Consider the following 25,779-nt stretch of genomic DNA (forward strand, 5'->3'; position numbering starts at 1 on the left):
GGGCTGTAATACCTGGAATTTAGGAGAATGAGAGTGGATCTCATTGAAACACTTCAAATGTTGAAAGGTCTGAACAGATCAGATGTGGCAAAGTTATTTCCCATGTTAGGGGGAGTCTAGGACAATAAAGGCATGGTTCCAGGATTTAGAACAGAGATGCAGAGAAGTTACTTTCATCAGAGGGTGGTAAATCTGTGGAATTTGTTACCATGAGGTTGTGGAGGCCAAGTCATTGGGTGTACTTAGGGAAGAGATAGATAGGTTCTTGATTAGCCAGGGCATCAAAGGGTATGGGGAGAAGGCAGATGAGTGGGGATGACTGGAAGAATTGGATCAGCCCATGATTGAATGGCTGAGCACTCGGTTGGCCAAATGGCCTACTTCTGCTCCTATATCTTATGGTCTAACCCTGTCTGCTTCTTGCTTCCTAAACCATAAACTTTCTTCCTCTTGACCAGGTGCTCCACATCTCATCAACAATGATTCCCTCACCCTACCATTTTTTCCCTGCCTCAATGGAAGAAGCAGTCCCCAGCAAGTGCTCCCAAAAGAACCTTTGCATTCCTGTCGTGCATTTCCAAGTACACTTGTTCCCAGTTTATCCCCTAAATTCCTGCCTAATAACATTATAATTCCCCTCCCCCAATTAAATATTTTCCCATCTGGTCAGGGAGTTGAAACGGTCTCTGAAATAGTCTCCCACAGAGAGTGACCACCTGATCTGGTTCATTACCAAGTCCTAATCCAGTCAGTTCAAAGTGATTGAACAGAACAAAGTGGTGCATCAAAACTGAAGCTAGACACCTCCTCTGTAGATGCCTTTCAGTGGTGAGCCAATCTTCACTCCACTACTATTATTCTGGACTAGGAGAGCCTGTCTGCATTTGCCAAGAGTTTTGCAGGACTTCAAACACTTGGTGCCCTGGTGTGCTGAGCTGACCAGGTGTTATTACATGCTGAGATGGTGAGATCTCACAGATCTGTGTCCAATGTTGGAAAGAACTGCTAGTGGGTGAAGTCAACGTCAAAGTATATTTATTGTCAAAGTATGTATGCAGAATACAACGCTGAAATTCGTCCTCCCGCAGGCAGCCATGAAACAAAGAAACACCGTGGAGCCCATAAAGAAAACATCAAACACCAACATGAAAGGAACAAATTGCGCAAACAGCAAGGGAACACAAATATCAAACATCAAACCAGTAGTATTCAGTTCAGCACTGTGCTGTTAATCAATGTAGGGTATTCTATGCCGAAGCACCCCAGTCCACATCCATTGCCCCGATCAAACTGCTCAAAAACAAAAGTAACCAGAATCCAGAAATGTGCAACATAAACCTCAAATTCCCCCACAAGAAGTCCACACTCATTTATCAATCCTGGAAACATAGATCCCAAGACTTCTGCACAGTAACTCATTGTTAACATCAGCACATCCAGTATTTGGTGGGATCATGTAAGTTCCCCCCCCCCCCCCCACCCATATTGTTCGTGTTACTTTCTGTACAACATCCATTTAAAATGTTAGTATATCAATTGCCAGTTAATGAGACTCCAAGATACTGGGGGTTGCATGTGTGCACACAAATACAGAGGGATATAGTGAGTAGGCTGCCAAACCCCAGATCCAAACAGCTTTGGACTTCAAGCTCCAATTCTGACATATTGCTTCAACAAAGTGTCAAGTATCAATTCAAGCATCTCAAGGAAGGCATGTTGAAGGGTCTTGGCCCAAAACGTCGACTGTTGATTCCCTCCGCAGATGCTGCCTTACGTCCCGAGTTTCTGCAGCGTTTTGTGTGTGTTGCCAGGACATTACCTGCATGGATACTTTTTGCATCATCTAATTACGGAAATGGTACAGGTAGCAAAATTAGAGGATTGGTGTCAGGATGTATTAGTAACACACCTTCCAAATCAGGTCCCACCATTCTGCAGGATGACAGGATGACCTTTATGTGCAAGGCCAAAGAAAATGGGAAACTTTCTCCTGAACCTGTTCAGGCAATCAGTTAATTGTAAGGTGCATGGGAGTGGACGGGGAGAGGGAGGGAGGGAGAGAAAGAAAGGAAATGAAAAATGAGGGAGAGAAACAAGGGAGGGAAAGAGAAGAGAGAGAAAGAAAGGAGGAAAGAGAGACAGCAAAAGCAGAGAGACAAGATGGCTGGAGGGGAGGGGGAAGAAATGACAGCAGGTGAGTTTGAGGAGGGAGAACAAGACAGGAGGGATTAGATATCCATTCAGACATAAAACCAGATTATTAGCAAGAAGCTGAACTGGTATTGCAAATCAGCTAGCATCAGCTCTGTCTTTATTTTAAAAAGGTTTATTGGACATCAAAAAGAAACAAACTGAGGTTTATGTTAAACTTGAACATAAAAAGTATTAAATTCCAATCACATCTTGGTTTGTGGTCCTTCTATAAGAGCTGTCATGCACACTGTTGTCAGATGCTCAGAACCTCCCAGATCGTTCACGATCCTTGGAACGCCTACGATCACGGTCTCGATCCCGGCCACCGCGGCCTCCACGCTCACGTGACCTGGAGCGCTTGCGCTCACGAGATCTTGATCTTGATCTGTGTCTATTACAAAGTACAAAGCCATTAAAACAACATCAAAACAAGCAGAAAATGCTGAAAGTACTCTGGTCACTATGCTGACTGGAAACAGTAACAGTGCTTATGCTTGCCCTGGTGGGCAGAGCAATGGCAGATTGAAATTAATTCTGATAATTGACATGACAAAGTCAAGTAAGAATAGTAATGGCAGGACAGACACAATAATGGATTGGGTCCTGGGGAGCACCAAGGAACACAAACCCAACTATTTCTAAAGTTGGCAAGATGCATAGGGTGTTGTTGAAGGCATACGAAATACTTAGCTTCATTATCTGGAGCACAGAATATAATACAATCATATAAAACAAAATGTGGACAATTCTGGTCACCACACCAAAGGAAAGATGTGATTGCACTGAAGAGGGTGCAGAGAAGACTGTTGCTTTAGGTGGAGCATTTCAGTTAGAAGGGAGGACAGGATAGGTTGGGTTTGTTATACTTGGAATGGAGCTGAGGGAGAACCAGACAGGTACAGTACTACACAAACGTCTTAGGCTTACATACAGTTGCGAGAAAAAATTTTGTGAAACCTTTACAATTACCTGGTTTTCTACATTAACTAATCAATCATAAAATGTGGTCTGAGCTTCATCTAAGTCACAATAATAGGGAAATGTAATCTGCCTAAACTAATAACACAAATAATTGTACTACTTGTCAACACTGAGTACACTATTCAAACAACTGCAGTCTAGGTTCAAAAAAGGATGTGAAGCTCTGGGATGAGACCTTCTACAAAAGTTATTTGGAGTCAGGTGTTCCAGTCAATGAGATGAGATTGGAGGTGCGGGTTGTCGAGGCACACTGTCCTATAAAAGAAGACAGATCAAGTCAGGTTACTGACAGAGCCTGCTTTTCAAGAAAGATCTGTTTATGTGCACAATGCTTCGATCAAAACAAATTCCAGAGGACCTTAGAAGAAGAATTGTAGAGATGCATGAAGCTGGAAAAGGCTACGAAACATTTCTAAAGACCTGAGTGTTCATCAGTCCACAGTAAGAGAAATTGTCTACAAGTGACAGAAATTCCGTACTATTGCTACTTTCCCTGGGAGTGGGCATCCTGCAAAGATCACACCAAGAACACAGTGTTCGATGCTGAAGGAGGTGAAAATGAACTTAATGATAACAGCAAAAGACCTGCAGAAATCATTAGAACTTGTTGAAGTCTCTGTTCATGTGTCCACTATAAGGAAAACACTGAACAAGAATGGTGTTCAAGAAAAACCACAGAAAAAACCACTACTCTCCAAAAAAACACAGCTGCATATCTCAAATTTTCCAAACAACCACCTGGATGTTCCAAATCACTTCTGGGACAATGTTCTGTGGACAGATGGGACAAGATTGAACTTCTTGGCAGATATGCACACCAACACTGAAACCTCATCCCAACTGTGAAGCATGGTGAAAGGAGCATCATGGTTTGGGGCTGCTTGCTGCTTCGGGGCTTGGACAGCTTGCAATCCTGTTCTGAGGGAACAGTACATTTTACAGGAGAACTTCAGGGTAGTGGGTCCATCATCTGAAGCTTAATATAATTTGGATGATGCAACAAGACAATGAGCCGAAATACACACAAGTGTAAATCAAAAAGAAAATGGTTTAAAAAGAAGAAAATCGGTGTTTTGGACTGGCTAAGTAAGAATCCAGACCTTAACCCAACTCTAATGTTGTGGCAAAACCTGAAAAGGGCAGTTAATGCAAGGTATCACAGAAATATCAATGAACTGAGATGGCTTTCTGTGGAAGAATGATCTAATATTCCTCATCGGCATTGTGTAAGTCTGATCGCCAGCTACAGGAGGCGTTTGGTGGAGGTTACTGCTGCTAAAGGAGATTCTACCAGTTATTAAATACAAGGGTAACCATACTTTTTCCAGCCTGGACTGTGAATGATTAAACAATGTGTTCACTAAAAGCATGAAATGTACAATTGTTTGTGTGCTATTAGTTTAGGCAGATTGTGTTTGTCTGAACTTAGATGAAGATCAGACCACATTTTATGTGTAATTAATGCAGAAAACCAGGTAACTTTTTCACGCAATATATATAGCTATATATAGCTAAGGTGCCCAAGACATTTTCACAGTACTGTAGTGATTTTATGTACTTTGTACTACTGCCACAAAAAAAAACTTTCACGACATATGCGAGTGATAATAAACCTGATTGAGATAAGGGACTCTATCATGGACTGAAGAGTGAGAAGGGGCAGGGAGAGTGGAATCATATTTGGGAAAGTAGGAAATGGAGAGCAGAGGGAGCAGAAGCGCCAGAGAGACATTCTGTAGTGATCAATAAACCAAATGACATTGCCTGGTGTTTCAGGGCTGAGTGTGTCTGCATCTGTGCCACCCTCCCAATCACTGGCACTCCTTTTCTGCCAGCTGTTGCCCACCTCTCCATGCCATTCCCAACATCCTTCGCTCCCATCAGATTTACAAACTCACTCTCCACTCCTGACAAATACAGTATGGTGCAAAAGTCTTAGGCACCCTGGCACCACAATCTCGTCGAGCAATAACAATAAAGTTCTATTCTATATATATTTATATAGAATAGAATAGGCATATTTATATATGTGCCTAAGATCTTTGCACAGTACTGTATGAAGAATTAGAATGGAAATGAATAATGTAAATATAGGAAGCATTCCTACTTTAAAAGCAGCTAAAACTAGATGGCAAAGGGGAAGAGGATCATTGGGCAGCTAAGGAATAATTTCTCAGTGGGTGATTGGAGTCTGGAACGTATTGCCTGGTTGGGTGGAGACAGGAATTGTCACATCTACGCAAGATCTAAACAAGCACTTGGACTGCCAAGGTAATGCAGAGACAGATGGCCAATATGGATGTGGTATGCTCTACGAGTGACATTTCTCAGAGAAATGGGGTATGGGGTTAGTGATGGAAAGCAGCGTCCAGAAGGGCATGCCCACGGCCCATGTTAGGTTGTAAAATTCCGAGGAGTGAACATCCGCCAAGAGCTTGTCCTGGTTCCTGGTCCAACCACGGGCAAGAAAGCTCATCAGTACCTCTACTTCCAAAGAAGGATAAAGAAATTTGGCTTGTCCCTGTCAACCTGCTCCAATTTTTATTAATGCACCACAGAAAGCATTCTATCCAGATGCATTATGGCTTGGTATGGTATCTGCTTGGTTAGTGACCACAAGAAACTGCAGTCTTCCCTATATGGACACTGTCTATTGTCAGTAAAGCAGCCAGTATGATCAAAGACCTCAATCATCTCAGACAGTCTCTGTTCTCCTCTCTCCCCTCTCCCATTGTGTAGAGCAGATACAAAAGCCTGAAAGCACATACACAAGGACAGCTTATAACACTTTTAAATAATTCCCAAGTACTTGGACTTTTGACCTCACAATTTACCTCACAGAACAGGCCCTTTGTCCCATGATCTACTCTAACACTTCCCTCCAACATAGTTCTCTGTTTTCCTTTCATCCATGTGCCATACCCCATTATGATCTTGCACCTTATCGTTTACCTGCACTTTCTCTGTAGCAGTCACACTTCATTCTGTGTTTTTATTGTTTTACCTTGTACTACCCACTCCCATTGCTCAGTGTAATGAACTAATCTTATGAACAGTATGCAAAACAAGCCTTTCACTGGATCTCAGTACATGTGACAATAAAAAACAAATTCCAATTTCCTGGTTAGATGGGCAGAAATATTCTGCAACTTGAGGTAGGACAGCACTTTGTCCTCCCACTGTGCCCACCAGCTGACAGCCCACAGCACAGGCACAATCTGCCACCCTTATCACCTCAACTACAAGTACAGACAGCAAGGCAGCACATTTACAGCTCCACACCTGAAAGTCCCAGAAAACACCAGCCAATGTTTTCTTTATTCACAGCATTGCATTAAATATCAGGTCTCCCATCAGCATTTGAAGCTCCAGAGAAAACAATTCAGACTTGGCCAATCCCACCTTATAGCTAATAAGACAGCTTATAACGGTCTCTCATCGCAACAGCGTGCTGGTGAACAGTAGTATCCTGCTCTCCAATATTTCCATCTCAGTCTCAGATCCACAGCCCAAACTGATGCCATTGTACTTACCCTGTGGACAAGCACATTTTCCCCTGGTTCAACTATCATCCTCTGCACTGAAAAGCACACTCATTATATCAGCAGCTTCTCCTCCTGCTACACCTCTGAACAAGAATATTTCTAACACTATTTACAAGATATCTACCAAATTCCTTTAATGGAAGTATCCCATCTCCAGTACAACATCAAACAGTCAAGAATTGATTCAATTTCTTCCCATCTGATTTCAAACTTTTCTAATGTTGCATAATTGCTAACACCTCAGTAACACTACTCTGCACCATTCCATATAGTTGAAATATCCTTTTGATAATGGAGGAAAGGGGGAGATGAAAATAGCACTGAGTTGTGCATAGTGCCAGAACACACTCCCAAGTCCTTCCTGAAGTTCATGCATGAACTACAGCTGCCCAGAAGACTAATCTCCAAGCACAAGGTCCCTGAACAGACCACACCACTGCCTCTCCCAACAGAGGCCATCACTGATGAACTTGGGAATCTGCTCAAGACTCTCAATCACATTAGTGAGCAAACACGTTGGCTTCCCTGATGCTCAATGTAAATATGGCTGATTCAGAAACAGGAATCTCAGCCTTACAGGCAGGCAAGGACATTATTGCTGGCCCTGATTCATACTTAAGTCAGGGGAATCAAAGTCACCCATAAGCTTTCACCTACACAGTGCACTGGCATAGCAAAGGACCACTGTCACTGCCAACCCTTCAGCCCCAGACACTCACTGCCTGCCCTTCAGCCCCAGACACTCACCGTCTGCCCTTCAGCCCCAGACACTCACCGTCTGCCCTTCAGCCCCAGACACTCACCGTCTGCCCTTCAGCCCCAGACACTCACCGTCTGCCCTTCAGCCCCAGACACTCACTGTCTGCTCTTCAGCCGCCGCCCTATAGTCTCAGCAGAGTGGAGCAGGGGACCACAGTAAGCGTGTAATTCAGCACAACACAGCATCGGTCCCGAGACAGGCCGGTGCCATGCTCACTGACACATAACACAGCAGAGTTGGGAGTAATCACTGAAATTGGGACAATGAGGGGTTCTACGGGCATCTCCATACTGAGTGTGAGTGGTGTGCTAGCCAGGATCACTGTCTGATTCCCAGTCATCTCCAACCCACTTTAGGGGCACTCATCTCCCTTCCTCCCAAATACTTAACTAGAATGGAATTAGTCTGATGCATGTCATTGCCATTCAGACTGAAGAAGGATCTTACTCACCTGATGGCAGCCATTAAGTGCTTTGGGGTGATGGTTAGCAGCCGTTTGTCCCCAGACGAGGTCACACGGCTACCGTGCTGCTGGCTGAAATACATGGGAAATGGTGATGCATTGTGGTTAGAACATAACATCAGTAATTACACTTGGAATGGAGGTAGCCTCGATGAGTGGGAGAGCAGAGGGGCAAGAGGCAGGCTCACTATCGGTTTTCCAGTCCAAGTATCTGACTTCCACCATCAACTGCCGTCTCATCAGGACAGTCTGAGGGTCTCTGCTTCTTCCTTGATCTGATCCTCACCCATCACCTTCCTCCATCTGCCTCACAGTAAACACTATTCACCCCATCTTTGAAGTCCAGATGAGTGCAAGCAATGCCCCCTGGGACAGTGAAACATTGTATACCTTCTTTTTATCTAAAGGACCAGTGGGCTTTATGATTGCTTTCTTCTATCAGGACTACAAACTTTTCAACTTTACTGGCACCTTCGCCCCCTTGACTGGTCTCTCACTCCTCTCTCCATCTCCAGAAACATTCAGAACATGCCATGATGCCAGTCCATGCTGAATTAGTCTGCTCTCCTTAAGCAATATTATTCTAGAGGTCTTCCTTTCCCCATCACTGACCACATCTGCTTACTTCCAAGTGCACTTTCACCACTGTGCTTCCCTCAATGAAACATAAGTGTTCTCCATCCAATATTCTTCACTGTCAGTGTTATCACCAACCACTACCAATCTGCAGTACTAGCAGACACTCCTTTCCCTCATCACCCCATGTTCTGTAGAGCAGTTCCTTCTACAATACCATGGTGTACACGGTCACCCCAAATCCCACTGCTCCTCTAAAAACAAATACAGGCATCTACAACCCACCTTTCTTCCTCATTCAGTGATATTATTTGACTCTGCTCACAATGTGGTATTTTCTACATTACTGAGACCAAATAGTGATTTGGTACCCAGTCTGTAGAACGTGTTTAGTGCATGAACAGAATCAAGCTTCCAGTTGCTTGTCACTAAAATTCCACCCACTCTGCACCTCATAACCTCTCAATGCAAGCTTGACTGAACCATTTAACAATGGTTGCCAATACAAGACCATGGTAGATCACATCTAATCAATACAGTTATTCAAGAAAGTTACCAAGAAAGTTGATGAAGGCAAGGCAGATGTCTACATGGACTTTAGCAAGGCCACTTGACAAGGTCCGGCATCGGAGATTGGTCAAGAAGGTTCAGTCCATCGGCATTCAAAATAAGGTAGTAAACTGGATTAGGCACTGGCTTTTTGGGAGAAGCCAGAGAGTGGTAGTAAAGCGTGACAAGAGGCCTGTGACTAGTGGAGTGCCACAAGGATTGGTGCTGGATCCATTGTTTTGACATCTATATCGATGATTTGGACAATAATGTGGTTAAGTGAATCAGCAAATTTGCGGATGACACCAAGATTGGGGGTGTAGTGGACAGTGAGGAGGCTATCACAGCTTGCAGTTGGATTTGGATCAGCTGGAAAAAAGGCAGATGGAATTTAATGCATAAAAGTGTGAGGGGTTGCACTTTGATACAAGCAATCAGGGTAGATCTTACACAGTGAACGGTAGGGCACCGAGGAGTGTGGTAGAACAAAAGGATCTGGAAATACAGGTCATTTGTTCAATGAAAGTGGTGCCACAAAAGATAAGAGTCCTAATGAAAACTTCTGGCACATTGGCCTTCATAAATCAATGAATTGAGTGTACGGGATGTTATGTTGAAGTTGTACAAGATGTTGGTGAGGCCTAACTTTGAGTATAGTTTGCAGCTTTGGTCACAGGCAAGACGTAGACAAGGTTGAAAGAGTACAGAAAAAAATTACAAGGATGTTGCTGGGACTGCAGGACTGGAGTTATTCTGTTAGGACTTTATCCCCTGGAATGTGGAAAATTGAGGAAATTTAATAGAGGTATACAGAGTTATAAGGGGTATAGATGGGGAAAATGCAAGCAGGCTTTTTCTACAGAGGTTGGGTAGGATTACAGCTGGAGATCATGGGTAAAGGGTGAAAAGTACATATGTTTAAGGGAAACTATCTTCACTCAGAGGGCTGTGGGTATGGAACAAACTGCCAGTGCAAGTGGTGTATGTGAGCTTGATTTCAACATTCCTCTTGAAATTTGTATAGGTGCATGCATGGATGGCAGGGTATAGAGTGCTATGATCTCTGGGTGCAGGTTGATGGATCTAGGCGTTTAAATGGTTTACCATTTAAAAAGGAAGGCTTGCTTCTGCACTATTCTTTTCTGTGACTGAGTCCCATTTACATTCCAAAATTCATTCCAGTTCCTTTTATCCCATTACACCATCCCTTTGTACATTTAATGTTCCCACACACTGTCTATCCAGTCATCCACCATGTAGTCATTCTGTTCCCTCACTTCAAACATTTAACTCGCCAAGGGTTTTCCTGTTCCAGTGGAAGGTCACATTTGATCAGATACTGTCTGAAGAGAGTGGCCATGGCTATTATCTTCAAGGGGCAGCTCATTCAGCTGATCTTGATATAAGTGTGAATTTAGTGCAAGACAGACTAATACTGAAGATAGCAACATCTTAATTTAAATCCTTAGGCACCAGATACTTCAGTATTGAATTGGAGGTAGAGAAGGTATGGGATGGGCTGCAATGTTGCCTGGAATACAGAAACGCAAGACTGAGGCTTCTGTTATTAGAATGCAGATTATGGGGCAATATGACAAAGAAATGACAATTCTGAAACGGTTAGCAGATAGTTTACAATGGGTTCAGAATGAAGATAGGGGCAAGTTTAAATGTAGGATAGCTGTATTGTCTTTGGAGCTCAGAGGAAAGGAGTCTCTTGCAGAGGTTACAGTTAGCAGGTGGCCAAAGGAATGTGGGAAAGTGACTAATGAATGGATGTGGACTATTTGGTCAGAAAGTTAAACACTGGCTATCAGATTGGGTTGTTCCCACACTGCAATTTATACTGAGTTTATTGGACCAGTTCCACACATTCAGCATATCTGTCTGCAGTTTGTGCATGCACGGAGGAAGGGGAGCTTGTATACCAGTTAAGTAGTTATATCCTCACGTATGCCTGATGCAGACTGCTGGGCCTCTGACTGTGTCTGCACATGATTCAAAGACTTCTATCACACATGCATTACTGCCAAAACTGCACTTGCAGCATTCACATGCACGAGTGGCCACGAGAAAAAAAACATAAAACTGACCTCTTGCGACGGCGTCCATAAAGCTCACGGCGTAACTCCCGTGAAATCGGTTTCAGGTGCATGAAGTTACAGAAGCCCCCCCGGGTGCATTCCCTGTAAAACAAACATTACACGGCTTAGCAAAATCAAGACAGGTATAGTCAAGACCCTTCAGCCCTTCACTCCCATCATGCTCCAATCCCATTCACCTTATCCTGCCACCTCCTGCTTCTCCATCTAATTCATACCAAGCAAAGAGAGGCCATTCAGCTCAACAAATCCACACCAATCAGTTGGTACCCATCTGTATTAATCCCAGCTCCCAATAGAAACTTGTAGCCTGCTATGCCTACACAACCAAAGTGCTCACCTAAACACTTGTTAAACTCTGCCAACAACTCTACCTGCACCACTTGCTAGGTCAGCTGGCTTCCAGGGGCCACCTGGAAGGTAGTACTGTGTGGTTAATAGGAAGAGGAGTGGTAACTCAAGAAGTCATGAAGGGAATGATGGAATATGAAAGTAGGCAAACCAATAATATTAAAGAGGATACCAAAAGTTTCTTCAGATACATAAAGCTTAAAAGAGAAGCGAGAGTGGATATTGGACCACTGAGAAACGATGCTGGAGGTAGTAATGGGGAGTAACAAAATAGCAGATGAGCTGAATAAGTATTTTGCATCAGTCTTCTCCGTGGAAGACACTAGATAAGAGAGATACTTCATTGATCTCAAAGGAAATTGCAGTGTCACAGTAGCATTACAAGTGCACAAATATGAATATTAGAAAAGTAGAAAGAATAAAAATAAGTTACTACAAAGTCTAACAGGGGGTGGGGGGGGGGGTCATAACTTCCCTGGATATACAGGGAGGTTAACTTATTATAGAGCCTAATGGCTGAGGATAAGAATGACTTCATATAGTGCAGTTGTCTTAGTCTATTAGTAAAACTGCTCCCCTGTTTAGCTAAGGTGGCATGCAGAGAGTGAGAAAAATCCTAGGATTATCAGGATTTTCCACAGGGTCCTTTGATTAGAAAGGTTGTCGCTGTTATAGGAGTCAAATCGGACACACTGGAGGCTGGGGTAGAATAGTTTATTGAGCCTGTTGGCATTCACTGAGTTGATGCCATTGCCCCAGCACACCATCGATTAGGAGATTATACTGACCACAATAGCCTGGTAGAACACGTGAAGGAGAGGCTTGCTTACTCCAAAGGACCTCAGTGCCGGTGCTCCACTCAAGTCTGTCATCCAGGTGCACTCCAGGTACTCCTAGGTCCTCAGCACATCCACATCATCAAATGTATCAGGGAGCAGTGCAGGCTTAGTCTTCTTAAAGTCCATCACCATCTCCTTTGTCATACTGATGTTGAGCAACAGATGATTCAGCCTGCACCATTTGACAAAATCCTTCACCGGGGACCTGTATCCATCCTCCTATTTACTTTATTGCGGGAGTCATCACAGAATTTCTGCAGATGACATGACTCAGTGAGGTATACAGGGTAAGCAGGGAGGGAGGCAATACAATCCCTGGTGCTGCTTATAGCCATGTCTGACACACAGCTCTGAAGTCACACATACTGTGGTCTGCTAGTAAGGTAGTCCATTATCTAGGATATAATAGAGGTGACAATCTGTATTCAGTATGGCAGAAATTCCAGATGTAAAGGGACATGAAGGTAGGTAAGTCACTTGGACCAGATGGTGTACACTCCAGAGTTCTGAATGAGGTAGCTGAAGTGGTTGTGGCGGGATCAGTAATGATCTTTCTTGAATCACTAGATCTGGAATGGTTCCATAAGACTGGAAAATTGCAAATGTCACTCCACTCTTCAAGAAGGGAGAGAGGCAGAAGAAAGAGGAAACTATAGGCCAGTTAGTCTGACCTCAGTGGTAGGGAAGATGTTGGAGTTGATTATTTAAGGATGAGGTCTCAGGGTATTTGGAAGCACATGATAAAATAGGCCACAGTCATCATTGTTTCCTCAAGGAAAATCTTGTCTGACAAATCTCTAGGAATTCTTTGAAGAAATTACAAGGATAGAAAAAGGAGAATCGATGGATCTTGTATTTTAATTTTCTTAAGGCCTTTGACAAGGTGCCACACATTAGGCTGTCCATGGTATTTCATGCAAGATACTAGCATGGATAGAGCATGCAGAGGGTGATAAACATTGTCTAGAATTGTCAGGATTTTGCCAGGAGGCAAATAGAGGGAAAAAAGGATGACTTTTCTGATTCATTGACAGTGGCTAATGGTGATCCACAAGGGTCTGTGTAGGACCACTTATGTTATATGTCAATGATTTGGATGATGGTATTAATGGCTTTGTGGACAAGTTTACGGATGATACGAAAATAGGTGGAGAAGCAGGTAATGTTGAGGAAGCAAAGAGGCTGCAGAAGGACTGAGACATTAAGAGAATGGGCAAAGAAGAGGGAGATGGAATACAATATGCATGGCAAAAGAAATAAAGGTGCAGACTGTTTTCTAAATGGAGAGAAAATTCAAATATCTAAGGCACAAAGGGACTTGGGAGTCCTTTTGCAGAATTCCCGAAAGGTTAATTTGCAGATTAAGTTGGTGGTTTGGATGGCAAATGCAATGTTAAGTGTTCACTTGAAGAGGACAAGAATACAAAAGGATGTAATATTGAGACTTCATAAAGCACTGATGAGGCCTCACTTGGGAGTAATGTGAGCAGGTCTGGGCCCCTTACCTTAGAAAGGATGTGGTGAAACTGAAGAGGGTTCAAAGGAGGTTAACAAAAATGATTCCAGCATTGAATGGATGTCCTATGAAGAATGTCTGATGGCTCAGGACCTGTATTCACTAGAATTCAGAAGAATGATGGGTGACCTCATTGAAACCTGTTGAACGGTGAAAGTTTTTGATAGAGTGGATATGGAGAGGATGTTTACTATGGTGGGAGAGTCTAAGACCTGCGGACACAGCCTCAGAACAGAGGAGCGTCTTTTTAGAATGGAGATGAAGAGGAATTCATTGTCGCAGGCAGCTGTGGAGGCTGAGTCATTATGTATATTTAAGGCAGAGGTTGATAGATTCTTAACTGGTCAGGCATGAAGGGGTACTGGCAGGGGGGGAGAGAGAGGAGGCAGGATATTGGAGGTGATTGACAATGATGAAATGGCGAAGCAGACTTAATGGACCAAATGGCCTAATTCTTAACTTTTTATGGATGCCGTGTTCTTAATGGAAAGGCTGTGAGCCATGTTGTCATGTTAATGATGAGACAGTGGGCATGTCCAGCTCAGGCTGTACTAATTGAGATATAGACTCAGTATTGAAAACTACTTCAGGTTTAACAAAGAACACACCAACAACATCCTTTTACTCAACATCAGCAAGACCACGGAGATGACTATTGCCTTCCAGAGGTCCATGAGCAAGACCTCAACAGAGGATGAGAGGTGGAGAGGATCAGCAACTTTAAATACCCTGGTGTTATCATTTCAGAGGACCTGTCCTGGGCCCAGCACACAAATGCGATGACGAATGAAACACATCAGCACCTCTACTTCCTCAGCAGTTGTGAGGATTCGGCATGACATCTAAAACTTCGACAAACGTCTATAGATGTGTTGTGGAGAATATATTGACTGGCTACGTCACAGCCTGGAATGGAAACATCAAAGCCCTTGAACAAAAAATTCTACAAAATGTAGTGTATATGGCCCAGTCCATCACAGGTAAAGCCCTTCCCCATCGTTGAGCACATCTACATGAGGTGTTGTGGATCATCAATAGGGACAGGAGAGGTTCCGGAGGATTGGAGGGTTGCAAATGTTGTTCCCTTATTCAAGAAAGGGAGTAGAGATAGCCCAGGAAATTATAGGCCAGTGAGTCTTACTTCAGTGGTTGGTAAGTTGATGGAGAAGATCCTGAGAAGCAGGATTTATGAACATGCAGAGAGGCATAATATGATTAGGAATAGTTAGCATGGCTTTGTCAAAGACAGATCGTGCCTTACGAGACTGATGGATTTTTTTCTAAACGCATTGATGAAGATAAAGCAGATGTGGTGTATATGAATTTCAGCAAGGCATTTGATAAAATACCCCATGAAAGGCTTAATGAAAAAGTAAGGAGGCATGGGATCCAAGGGGACTTTGCTTTGTAGATCCAGAGTTGGCTTACCCACAGAAGGCAAAGAGTGGTTGTAGATGGGTCATATTCTGCATGGAGGCTGGAGACCAGTGGTGCGCCTCGGGGTCTGATCTGGAACCCCTACTCAGTGATGTTTATAAATGACCTGGATGAGGAAGTGGAGGGATGGGTTAGTAATTTGCTGATGACACAAAAGTTGGGGGTGTTGTGGATAATGTGGAGCGCTGTCAGAGGTTACAGTGGGACAGCGATAGGATTCAAAACTAACTGGCAGATGGAGTTCAACCCAGATAAGTGTGAGGTGGTTCATTTTGGTAGGTCAAATATGATGTCAGAATATCGTATTAATGGTAAGACTCTTGGCAGCGTGGAGGATGAGCGGGATCTTGGGGTCTGAATCCATAGGACACTCAAAGCTGCTAAGCCGAGAGGTAATGTTGCAGCTATATAGGACCCTGGTCAGACCCCACTCGGAGTACTGTGCTCAATTCTGGTTGCCTTGCTATAGGAAGGACGTGGAAACCACAGAAAGGATGCAGAGGAGATTTACAAGGATGTTGCCTGGATTAGGGAGCATGCCTTATAAGAATAGTTTGAGTGAACTCGGCCTTTTCTCCTTGGAGCGATGGAGTTTGAGGGGGGACCTGATAGAGGTGAACAAGATGATGAGAGGCATTGATTGTGTGGATAGTCAAAGGCTTTTTCCCAGGGCTGAAATGGCTAACACAAGACAGCAGTTTTAAGGTGCTTGGAAGCAGATACAGAGGAAATATCAAGGGTAAGTGTTTTTTTTTAAAAACGCAGAGAGTGGTGAGTACGTGGAATGGGCTGCTGGTGAGAGTGGTGGAGGGGGATAAAATAAGCTCTTTTAGGAGACTCCTGGATAGGTACATGGAACTTATATCTGCCTTGCACTTCCCTCATTTTTCGCAGAAACTCCAGCTACTGCTGCTCTGCTGTGCTTCCTGCAAACTTCCCTTTTCAGCCAACTTTGGCCAGTTCCCCTCTCATGCCATTGTAACTTCCTTTATTCCACTGAAATACCACCACACTGGAATTTAGTTTCTCCTTCTCAAATTTCAAAGTGAACTCGATCATATTGTGATCACTGTTCCTTGAGGGTTCCTTAACCTTAAGCTCTCTTATCACCTCCAGATCATTGCACAACATCCAATCCAGCACAGCCGACAACTGATCAACATACAGAAACATGATACTGCTGCTGTACTCGCAGGGTACAGAATCTCTGAAGACGGAGGCAGCAACATTGCATTACTGATTGTGGCAGTACAGAGGGAGAAAATCCTAGAAAACTCATCCAATGAAAGCTTATGGATGGAAAGTAGGGAGAAAGGGGCAGTCACTTTGCTGTGTATACACAGACACACAACCCTCTGAACAGAGGAGATATGTAGACAAAGATCATAGAGACACACAAAAGCAGAGCAGGTGGGGATTTCAACTTTCCCAGGATTCACTGGAACTATTTTGGTGTGAAAGGCTGAGGGTGAAATTTCCAAACGACACCTATGAACAGGTTCGGAGATAAACTGATGAGAGAAGGGGGCACAACTTCATAGACTCCAAATCTGAAGGTAGTTCTTGATAGGGGGCAGAATGGTCCAGGACGAATTTCAACATCACAAGGAGATGGAAATAGCTACTTGCAGGTAGCCTACATGCGTCAAGGGAAGCAGTTAATTATGAAAGGGGGAGCGCCCAACGCCAAGGTGTTCCCACAAGCAAATAGTAAAACTACCACAAACCCATAACCCTAAATGTCAACAAATAGATGTTGCACAAACAGATGTGGAACTGATAATAGGGAACGAGCAGGTGCCTATGGGCGACTCGTGGCAGCAGAGCTCTCAATGGATATGATTAAATACTCTTGTTTCGGCCTGATACAGCTAAAAAATACAACAGCTTCCAAGGATGTGTTTAAATGACACATCCTTGGAATGTGCTTAAAATGGACGGAAACAATACTGATTGTAAATAGATGCGTCCTCGCAGGATTCCACGGAGGAAGCATGGTTGCAGGTCAGGAATACAAGTGCTTTTAAGGAAACGCGTTTTAAACTCCCAATACCGACTATCTTGCTGGCAAACGTGCAGTCTCTGGTGAATAAAATCGATAATCTCACAGCTAGGGTGCTGAATCAGAGGAAATCTAGGACCATGTGTGTCCTTTATTTCACGGAATCCTGGTTAACCACTTCCGTACCAGTTTACTATACACTGTCAGGATAGATCTATAGAGTCTCTCAAAAGCAGAGGTGGAGGAGTATGCCTCATGATCAGCTCCTATTGGTGCAGAAAAATATCAATGCTGTCCCAATTCTGCTCACCAGACCTAGAGTATCTCACAGTTAAGTACCGTCCATTTTAACTACCACGGGAGATTTCTGGGATCATTTTGGTAGTGGTATACATTCCACCTCAGGTAAATGTCAAGCAGGCTTTAGATGATTTGAGCAATGAGATCAACATGCATTAAACAATGCACCCTAACACCTTCACCATTGTTTTGGGAGATTTTAACCAGGCCAGTCAGAAAAAAAAATCACTAAACAAGTACCATAAACAGATCATGTGTAATACCAGAGCAAACAACACACTGGACCATTGTTACACCACCAAGAAGGCCTACCGTGCTATTCCACATCCTCACTTGGGAAGCCTGATCATCTGGCTGTAAGACTGCAGCACCAGAAGTGAGGACCAAGAAGGCTTGAACAAGAGAAGCAAAGCAGCGCCTACAGGACTGCTTTGAATCAGTGGACTGGACTGCATTCAGGGATTCATCTTCGAACCTGGATGAGTATGCTGCAGTTGTTACCAACTTCATTAAAACCCGCTGACCCAGATCCATACCAGAAAACCAGGTATGACTTGTGGGGGGCCATTTCAAGGGTGAAGAGACAATTTTGAATGAGGTTTGAGGTGACATCAGATAAACGACAAATTCTGGCAAGGTTTGCAAGACATTACTTCCTGCAATGTAAAACCCAATAGCATGAATGGCAGCAATGCTTCTCTACCAGATAAACTTCTACGCCTGCTTTGAAAGGGAGAACACAACTACAGCTGTGAAGATCCCTGCTGCACCTGGTGACCCTGTGATTTATCTCAGAGGCTAATGTTAGGCTCTCTTCAAAAAAGCAACAATCATACTTGTGCTAGTGCCTAAGCAGAATAATGTGAGCAAACACGAGGAAATCTACAGATGTTGGAAATTCAAACAACACACACAAAATGCTGGTGGAACACAGCAGGCCAGGCAGCATCTATAAGGAGAAGCACTGTCGACGTTTCGGGCCGAGACCCTTCATCAGGACTAACTGAAAGGAGAGATACTAAGAGATTTGAAAGTAGAGGGGGGAGGGGGAAATGCGAAATGATAGAAGACTGGAGGGTGGTGGGGTGAAGCTAAGAGCTGGAAAGGTGATTGGTGAAAGTGATACAGAGCTGGGGGGGAGGGAGGGGGAGAGGGAGAGAAATAACAACTAAATATGTCAGGGATGGGGTAAGAAGGGGAGGAGGGGCGTTAACAGAAGTTAGAGAAGTCAATATTCATGCCATCAGGTTAGAGGCTACTCAGCTGGTATATAAGGTGTTGTCCTCCAAACTGAGTTTGGATTCATTTTGACAGTAGAGGAGGCCATGGATAGACGTACCAGAATGGGAATGGGACATGGAATTAAAATGTGTGGCCACTGGAAGATCCTGATTTCTCTGGCGGACCGACCGTAGGTGTTCAGCAAAACAGTCTCCCAGTCTGCGTCGGGTCTCACCAATATATAAAAGGCCACACCGGGAGCACCAGATGCAGTATGCCACACCAGCTGACTCACAGGTGAAGTTTCGCCTCACCTGGAAGGACTGTCTGGGGCCCTGAATGGTGGTGAGGGAGGAAGTGTAAGGGCAGGTGTAGCACTTGTTCTGTTTACAAGGATAATGTGAGCTGTCTTAATGACTATCGCCCAGTAGCACTCACATCTACAGTGATGAAATGCTTTGAGAGGATGGTCATGACTAGACTGAACTCCTGCCTCAGCAAGGATTTGGACCCAGTGCAATTTGCCTATTGTAACAATAAGTCAACTGCAGATGCAATCTCAATGGCTCTTCAAGTGGCCTTAGACAACTCAGACAATAAAAACACCCATGTCAGGATGCTGTTCATCGACTATAGCTCAGCATTTAACTCCATCATTCTCACAATCCTGATTGATAAGTTACAGAACCTGGGCCTCTGTACCTTCCTCTGCAATTGGATCCTTGACTTTCTAACTGGAAAACCACTAATTGTGCAGATTGGTGACAATATCTCCTCCTCGCTGATGATCAACACCGGTGCACCTCAGGGGTGTGTGCTTTGCCCACTGCTCTGCTCTCTCTATACCCATGACGGTGTGGCTAGGCATAGCTCAAATGCCATCTATAAATTTGCTGATGATACAACCATTGGTTGGTAGAATCTTAAGTGGAGATAAAAGGGTGTACAGGAGCGAGATATGCCAAAGAGTGGAATGGTGTCGCAGCAACAATTTTGCACTCAACATCAGTAAGACAAAAGAGCTGATTGTGGACTTCACACTCCGGAGCTGATATCTGTTACCTGTTAAGCAGGGTGCTGTGCGCAATCCTAATCCAATGAAAAATGGACGTGGGAGCACTGAGAAACATCTGGAAATCTCCAGGAAGGCCTTCTTCGTTGCTACTGCTGTCGTGAGGTCCGGGTCTCTGCTGAGAACAGACCCCCAGTCCTCGGGGTACATACTATGTTTCTGCAGATTGTTCACACTACAATACAGAGGAGATCGGGATCACCTGCAGGTACATGGAAGGGTTTTGATGCTGCCATTTGATTTTTGACATTATCACTTCTCATGACTGGACTTCAATGGCAATGGCATGACCTACATTTAATGCCCTTGAGAAGGTGGGAGTGAGCTTCTGCCTTCTATTACTACAGTCCACGTGAAGATGCCGCCACGATGTTGTTGGAAAAGCAGTTCTAGGTTTAGACCCAGTGATAGTAAAGGAACAGCATTATTTTTCCCACATAAAGTAACTGAGAGATGGTGGAATTGTTCTTGGCGACGATGATGTAAACAGGAGCGTGTCCACCACCCCTTCCTGCACTTCTTGGTTTGCTGACACTCAAAGAAAGATTGCTGTTGTTAGGCTCTCTATCTTCCTGCTGAGACCAGTGCACCACACTCCTGATCATGCCTTGTAGCTAATCAGCTGTCAGCTGGCAAGTCACTCACAAAGTACACATCATCATTATGAGCCAGCAGAACTTCTGGTCAATGGAGATCCCTACAATGTTGATGGTGGCAACACTAGTGCTAATGTACTGCAATAAATGTGTGGATGACATGCAAAACAAAGATTTTCACAGTACATGAGACAATAATAAACCAATTTAACAATGCATTTGAGTGTCACAGTTAGAACCCCTCTTGCTGGTTTCTGCATCACTGTATTTCAACTTACTTTTGCTGAATGCTTGACAGCTGAGTTATAATTTTTTTTTGGGAGACCAAATTTAGAGCTGTGTAACAGAAGTGAATACTCACCCCATTTCGTACTGTCTGCAACAGGCTTCTCTGAAATCAGTCACGGGTGAGAGCTCTGCATGGATAGGCTGTCCATTAAACCAGCGGTTGTTTAGATCATTCACTGCCTTTTCTGCATCTTCTTCATGGCGAAACTAAAACAGAGTGGGAGAATGGGATTCACAGTGGGAATCTTTGCAGAAATAACAAGCAGGATAGACAAAGGAGAATCGGCTGATATTGCGTATTTGGATTTTCAGAAGGTCTTTGACAAGGCACCACACAGTAGGCTGCTTAGCCAGTTACAGGAAAGATCCTGGCATTGATGAAGCAGTGGCTGATTGGCAGGAGGCAAAGAGTGAGAATAAAGGGAGCTTGTTCTGATCAGCTGCCAGTGACTAGTGGTATTCCACAGGGGTCTGTGCTGGGGCTGCTTTTTATGCTATACAGTCAGCCCTCCTTATCCGCGAATTCAACCAACCGTGAATCACGAAAACGTGGAAGTGCTCTTTCAGCACTTGCTGTTCGAGCAAGTGCAGACTTCTTTTTCTTGTCATTATTCCCTAAACAATGCAGTATAACAACCATTTTACATAACATTTACATTGTATTAGGTATTATAAGTAATCTAGAGATGATTTAAAGTATAGGGGAGGATGTGCGGGGGTTATCATGGATAGGTATCGAAAAAAATCGGAAGTTCTCTTACTAAGTAAGTCGGAACATGTACATCCGGTATTAAATGTTGTTGAATAACAACATTTTTTTCTTTGGAAAAGTATGAAGTGATGCACTTTGGAAGGCAGAATACAGGGTTAATAGCAGAATTTTTAATTACAGGGGAACAGAGAGATTTTGTGTTGCTGGTCCGTAGATCCCTAAGTTGCCATACAAATTGATAGGATGGTTAAAGCAGCAATCAGGATGTTGGCCTTCATTATTTGGGGGACTGAGTTCAAGAGCTGCAAAATAAAGTTAGCTCAATGGTATTACAGATCGTGGCGTTCCGGAGCTTGGAGTTCAGTTCCAGCACTGTTCTGTAGAGTGTCTGTTTGTCCTCCCCGTGGAATGTATGGGTTTTCCCCAGGTGCTCTGGTTTCCTCCCACAGTCCAAAGACATACTGGGTAGGTTAATTAGTCAATGTCAATTGTTCCATGATTAGGTTAGGGTTAATTGGTTTTGTTGGGAGTTGCTGGGTGGCACGGCTTGAAAGTCCAGAAGGCCCTACTCCATGCTGTATCGCTAAATAAATGTCACTGCTTGACAAAACCCTGGTGAAACCACACTTGGAATACTGTATTAAATTCTGGTTGCCTCATTACAGGAAGGACACAGAAGCCTCAGAGAGGGAGCAGAGGAGATTTACCAGAATACCACCTAGATTAGGCAGCATGTTTTATGAGGAAAGGTTGAATGAGCTAAGTCTTTTGGCTTTGGAGTGAAGGACGGCGAGGTGATTTGATAGAAGTGCATAAGGAGGGCAAAGCTTAAGTCAAGATGGCGCTAAACGGCGACTCCTTTGCTTGCATCTTTGTAAACAGATCTACTTCCATCTCTATTTTCCCCTTTCTGGGTTCTTTTGAAGACCCTGACTTGGAGTTACATGTTGACTTTGGTTCTTTGTAGGAATTGGACCCGCTCTCTGGCCGTCACGACCGGCCGTTATCCAACGTGCCAAGGGCGTGGCCTAAGAGTTTGGCTCACCTTTGGAAGCCTAGGATCTCAGGACTCTGGAGACGGGTAGATCGAAGGTTGGTGCTCCAGACCAGTGTGTTGTGGGGGCTGGAAGATCTTTGGCTATGTGCCCAGAGACCCGAGTTCTTTGGGCACAGAGCTCAGAAAAAGCACCGCAATGGACTTTTAACATCGTAAACCAGCGAGTTGCTTGTTATGTCTCCCCTCTCGCTGTGAAATAGAGACATCTCTTTCTCCCTTATTAGTGAGAGAGCCCGAGGTATGTCGAATACTGGGTGAAACGTGAAGTCTTTGGAGTACTGCAAGTCTGTTTCTTTGTTGTTGATTTGCTGCAAGCTTGAGTGCTTGGTGGGGGGGGGGGTGCCTATGCTTTTTTTTTTGCTGGTAGGGTGAGGATCGTTGCTTGCTGCTGCTTACAATTGGGAAGGAGAGTTGGGGGGAGGGACTTTGGGGTTCTAACATGTAACTGTCATTCATTCTTTGGGACACTCCTCTTTTCATGGATAGTTGCGAAGGAAAAGCATTTCAGGATGTATACTGTATACATTTCTCTGACATTAAATGTACTTTTGAAACTCTGAGACATAAGGGGTAGCAATGCCCAATATAAAAGAACATTCTTTTACGGTGAGTAGAAGAACTGGAGCTGCAGCTCAATGAAAGAAACAGTCGGTGAAAAAATAGAGCTACAAGGAGGCAATAACCCCAAGTTTCAGGAGGCAAGTACCTGGATCACTGTCAAGAGAGTAAAAAGGGAATAGGCAGTCAGTGCAGAGTACCCCGTGGCCATCTCCCTAATAGTAGGCATACCACTTCTGATAGATGGAGGGGGGGGGAAAACAGGAAGGATAACCTACCGGAGGAAGCTGTAATGAGCAGGTCCCACCACTAAACACATCCTTCTCTCCTGCTCACTTTGTAAACAGAGCAAATGCCATTCCTGCCCCTACACCTCCTCCCTCACTCCTATTCAGGGCCTCAAACAGTCCTTCCAGGTGACACTACACTTCACCTGTGAGTCTGTTTGAGTCACTTACTATATCCGATGCTTGAAACATAGAAAATAGGTGGAATAGACCATTCGGCCCTTCGAGCCTGCACCGCCATTCAGTATGATCATGACTGATCATCCAACTCAGAACACCGTACCTGCTTTCTCTCCATACCCCCTGATCCCTTTAGCCACAAGGGCCATATCTAACTCCCTCTTGAATATAGTCAATGAACTGGCCTCAACTGTTTCCTGCGGCAGAGAATTCCACAGATTCACCACTCTCTGTGTGAAGTTTTTCCTCATCTCAGTCCTAAAAGGCTTCCCCTTTATCCTTAAACTGTGACTCTTCGTTCTGGACTTCCCCAACATCGGAAACAATCTTCCTGCATCTAGCCTGTCCAATCCCTTTAGAATTTTATACATTTCAATAAGATCCTCCCTCAATCTTCTAAATTCCAGCGAGTATAAGCCTAGTCGGTCCAGTTGGCCTCCTGTATATTCGTGCAACCTGATGTAGGTTGGGAGATTGCTTTGCCAAGCTCCACTTGCCAGAAAAAAGGGATCTCCCAGTGGTCACCCATTTCATTTCTGCTTCTCATTCCCAGATGTCAGTCCATGGCCTCCTCTACTGACACATGAGGCCACATTCAGGTTGGAGAAGGAGCAAGACCTTATATTACATCTCGGTAATCTCCAATCTGATGGCACGAATTGTAGCGATGTACTACACACAGCACTGAAATAATGACACACAGTCGATAAGTCGTTTCGAGACTAGTTTATTCAAACTTTGCGGTGCTGGCATTTAAATCCCTAGCGCCTACCCTCTCCGGGCAGAAATGACATCGGAGGTGCATTACCAAAATCTGCCCCCACGCGCTGGCTATTTGTGAGCCGGTTCGCCTGCGCAGAAAGTGGGTCGCCATATAACACCCCCCCCCCCCAAAACCGGCGATACACCCCCCCAATGTCCACAGTCTGGATCAGCCTGTGTTTGGGAGGTCTGCCTCTGCGCCGCAGTGCCTAAACCTCCACCGGCTGTGCCAAATCCACATGGGCTGGTTTGAGTCGGTCCACCGTGAAAACCTACTCTTTCCCCCCAATGTCCAGAACGTACATGGACCCATTGTTGTTGATCACCATGAATGGCCCCCCGTACAGCCGCTGTAGCGGCGCCCAGTGTCCGCCCCTGCGCACAAGCACAAACTTACAGTTTTGCAGGTCGTTGGGTACATGGGTCAATAGACAATAGACGCAGAAGTAGACCATTCGGCCCCTCCAGTCTGCACCGCCATTCTGAGATCATGGCTTATCATTCACTATCAATACCCAGTCCCTGCCTTGTCCCCATATCCCTTGATTCCCCTATCCATCAGATATCTATCCAGCTCCTTCTTGAAAGCATCCAGAGAATTGGCCTCCACCGTCTTCCGAGGCAGTGCATTCCACACCTCCACAACTCTCTGGGAGAAGAAGCTCTTCCTCAACTCTGTTTTAAATAACTGACCTATTCTCAATCCATGCCCTCTGGTACTGGACTCTCCCAACATCTGGAACATATTTCCTGCCTCAATCCTATCAAATGCTTTAATTATCTTAAACGTTTCAATCAGATCCCCTCTCAATCTCCTCAATTCCAGCGTGTACAAGCCCAATTTCTCCAATCTCTCTGCGTAAGACAGCCCTGCCATCCCACGAATCAACCTAGTGAATCTACGCTGCACTTCCTCAATTGCCAGAATGTCCTTCCTATGGTCGGGGTCCATCCGTGCTGTGAAGTTGGTACGGGGGCCAGGTTGCCGAGCCTTTCGCGTAGCCTGTCCAGGACTGCTGCGGGTTCTTCCTTTTGCCCCCTTGGGGCTGGTATGAACTCTCCCGGGACGGCCAGGGGTGCGACGTACACCAACTCGGCCGACGAGGCGTGCAGATCCTCTTTGGGCGCTGAGCGAAGTCCAAGCAGGGCCCAGGGAAGCTCGTCCACCCAGTTAGGTCCTCTCAGGTGGGCCATGAGGGCCAACTGCAAGTGATGGTGGAAGCATTCCACCAGTCCGTTCGACTGTGGGTGGTAGGCAGTTGTGTGGTGCTTGCTGAAGAACGCCAGGGGTTGCCAGCGCCCCTCGATGAGCTGCTCCAGCACCCCACCAACTGCTGTGTCGGATGTGTCCACCATGTCGGAATGTCCGTTCTGGGGTGCACCAGCATCGCGGCATCTGCCAAGGCTTCCTTGGCTTTAACGGAAGCAGCCG

General features: G+C 44.7%; 1 protein-coding gene across 4 annotated transcripts in view; it reads right to left on the reverse strand.

Moving 5' to 3' along the window:
• Window positions 1-1,013: 1,013 nt before the first annotated feature.
• The window catches only part of u2af1 (U2 small nuclear RNA auxiliary factor 1), an 84,332-nt gene continuing 59,566 nt past the window's right edge, over window positions 1,014-25,779 (reverse strand). For 2 of the 4 annotated variants that reach the window (XM_059969041.1, XM_059969042.1), the window contains exons 6-9: window positions 20,865-20,998; window positions 11,161-11,253; window positions 7,931-8,014; window positions 1,014-2,584 (exon numbers count right to left, since the gene is read on the reverse strand). In XM_059969041.1, coding sequence (XP_059825024.1) covers window positions 2,455-2,584; window positions 7,931-8,014; window positions 11,161-11,253; window positions 20,865-20,998 — 441 coding nt within the window. In that variant the 3' untranslated portion in view covers window positions 1,014-2,454. The remainder of the gene's footprint in view (window positions 2,585-7,930; window positions 8,015-11,160; window positions 11,254-20,864; window positions 20,999-25,779) is intronic. The other 2 variants (XM_059969043.1, XM_059969044.1) reach the window with 1 other exon arrangement.

This window comes from Hypanus sabinus, chromosome 4 (genome assembly GCF_030144855.1).
Source record: "Hypanus sabinus isolate sHypSab1 chromosome 4, sHypSab1.hap1, whole genome shotgun sequence".
Lineage (NCBI taxonomy): Eukaryota > Metazoa > Chordata > Chondrichthyes > Myliobatiformes > Dasyatidae > Hypanus > Hypanus sabinus.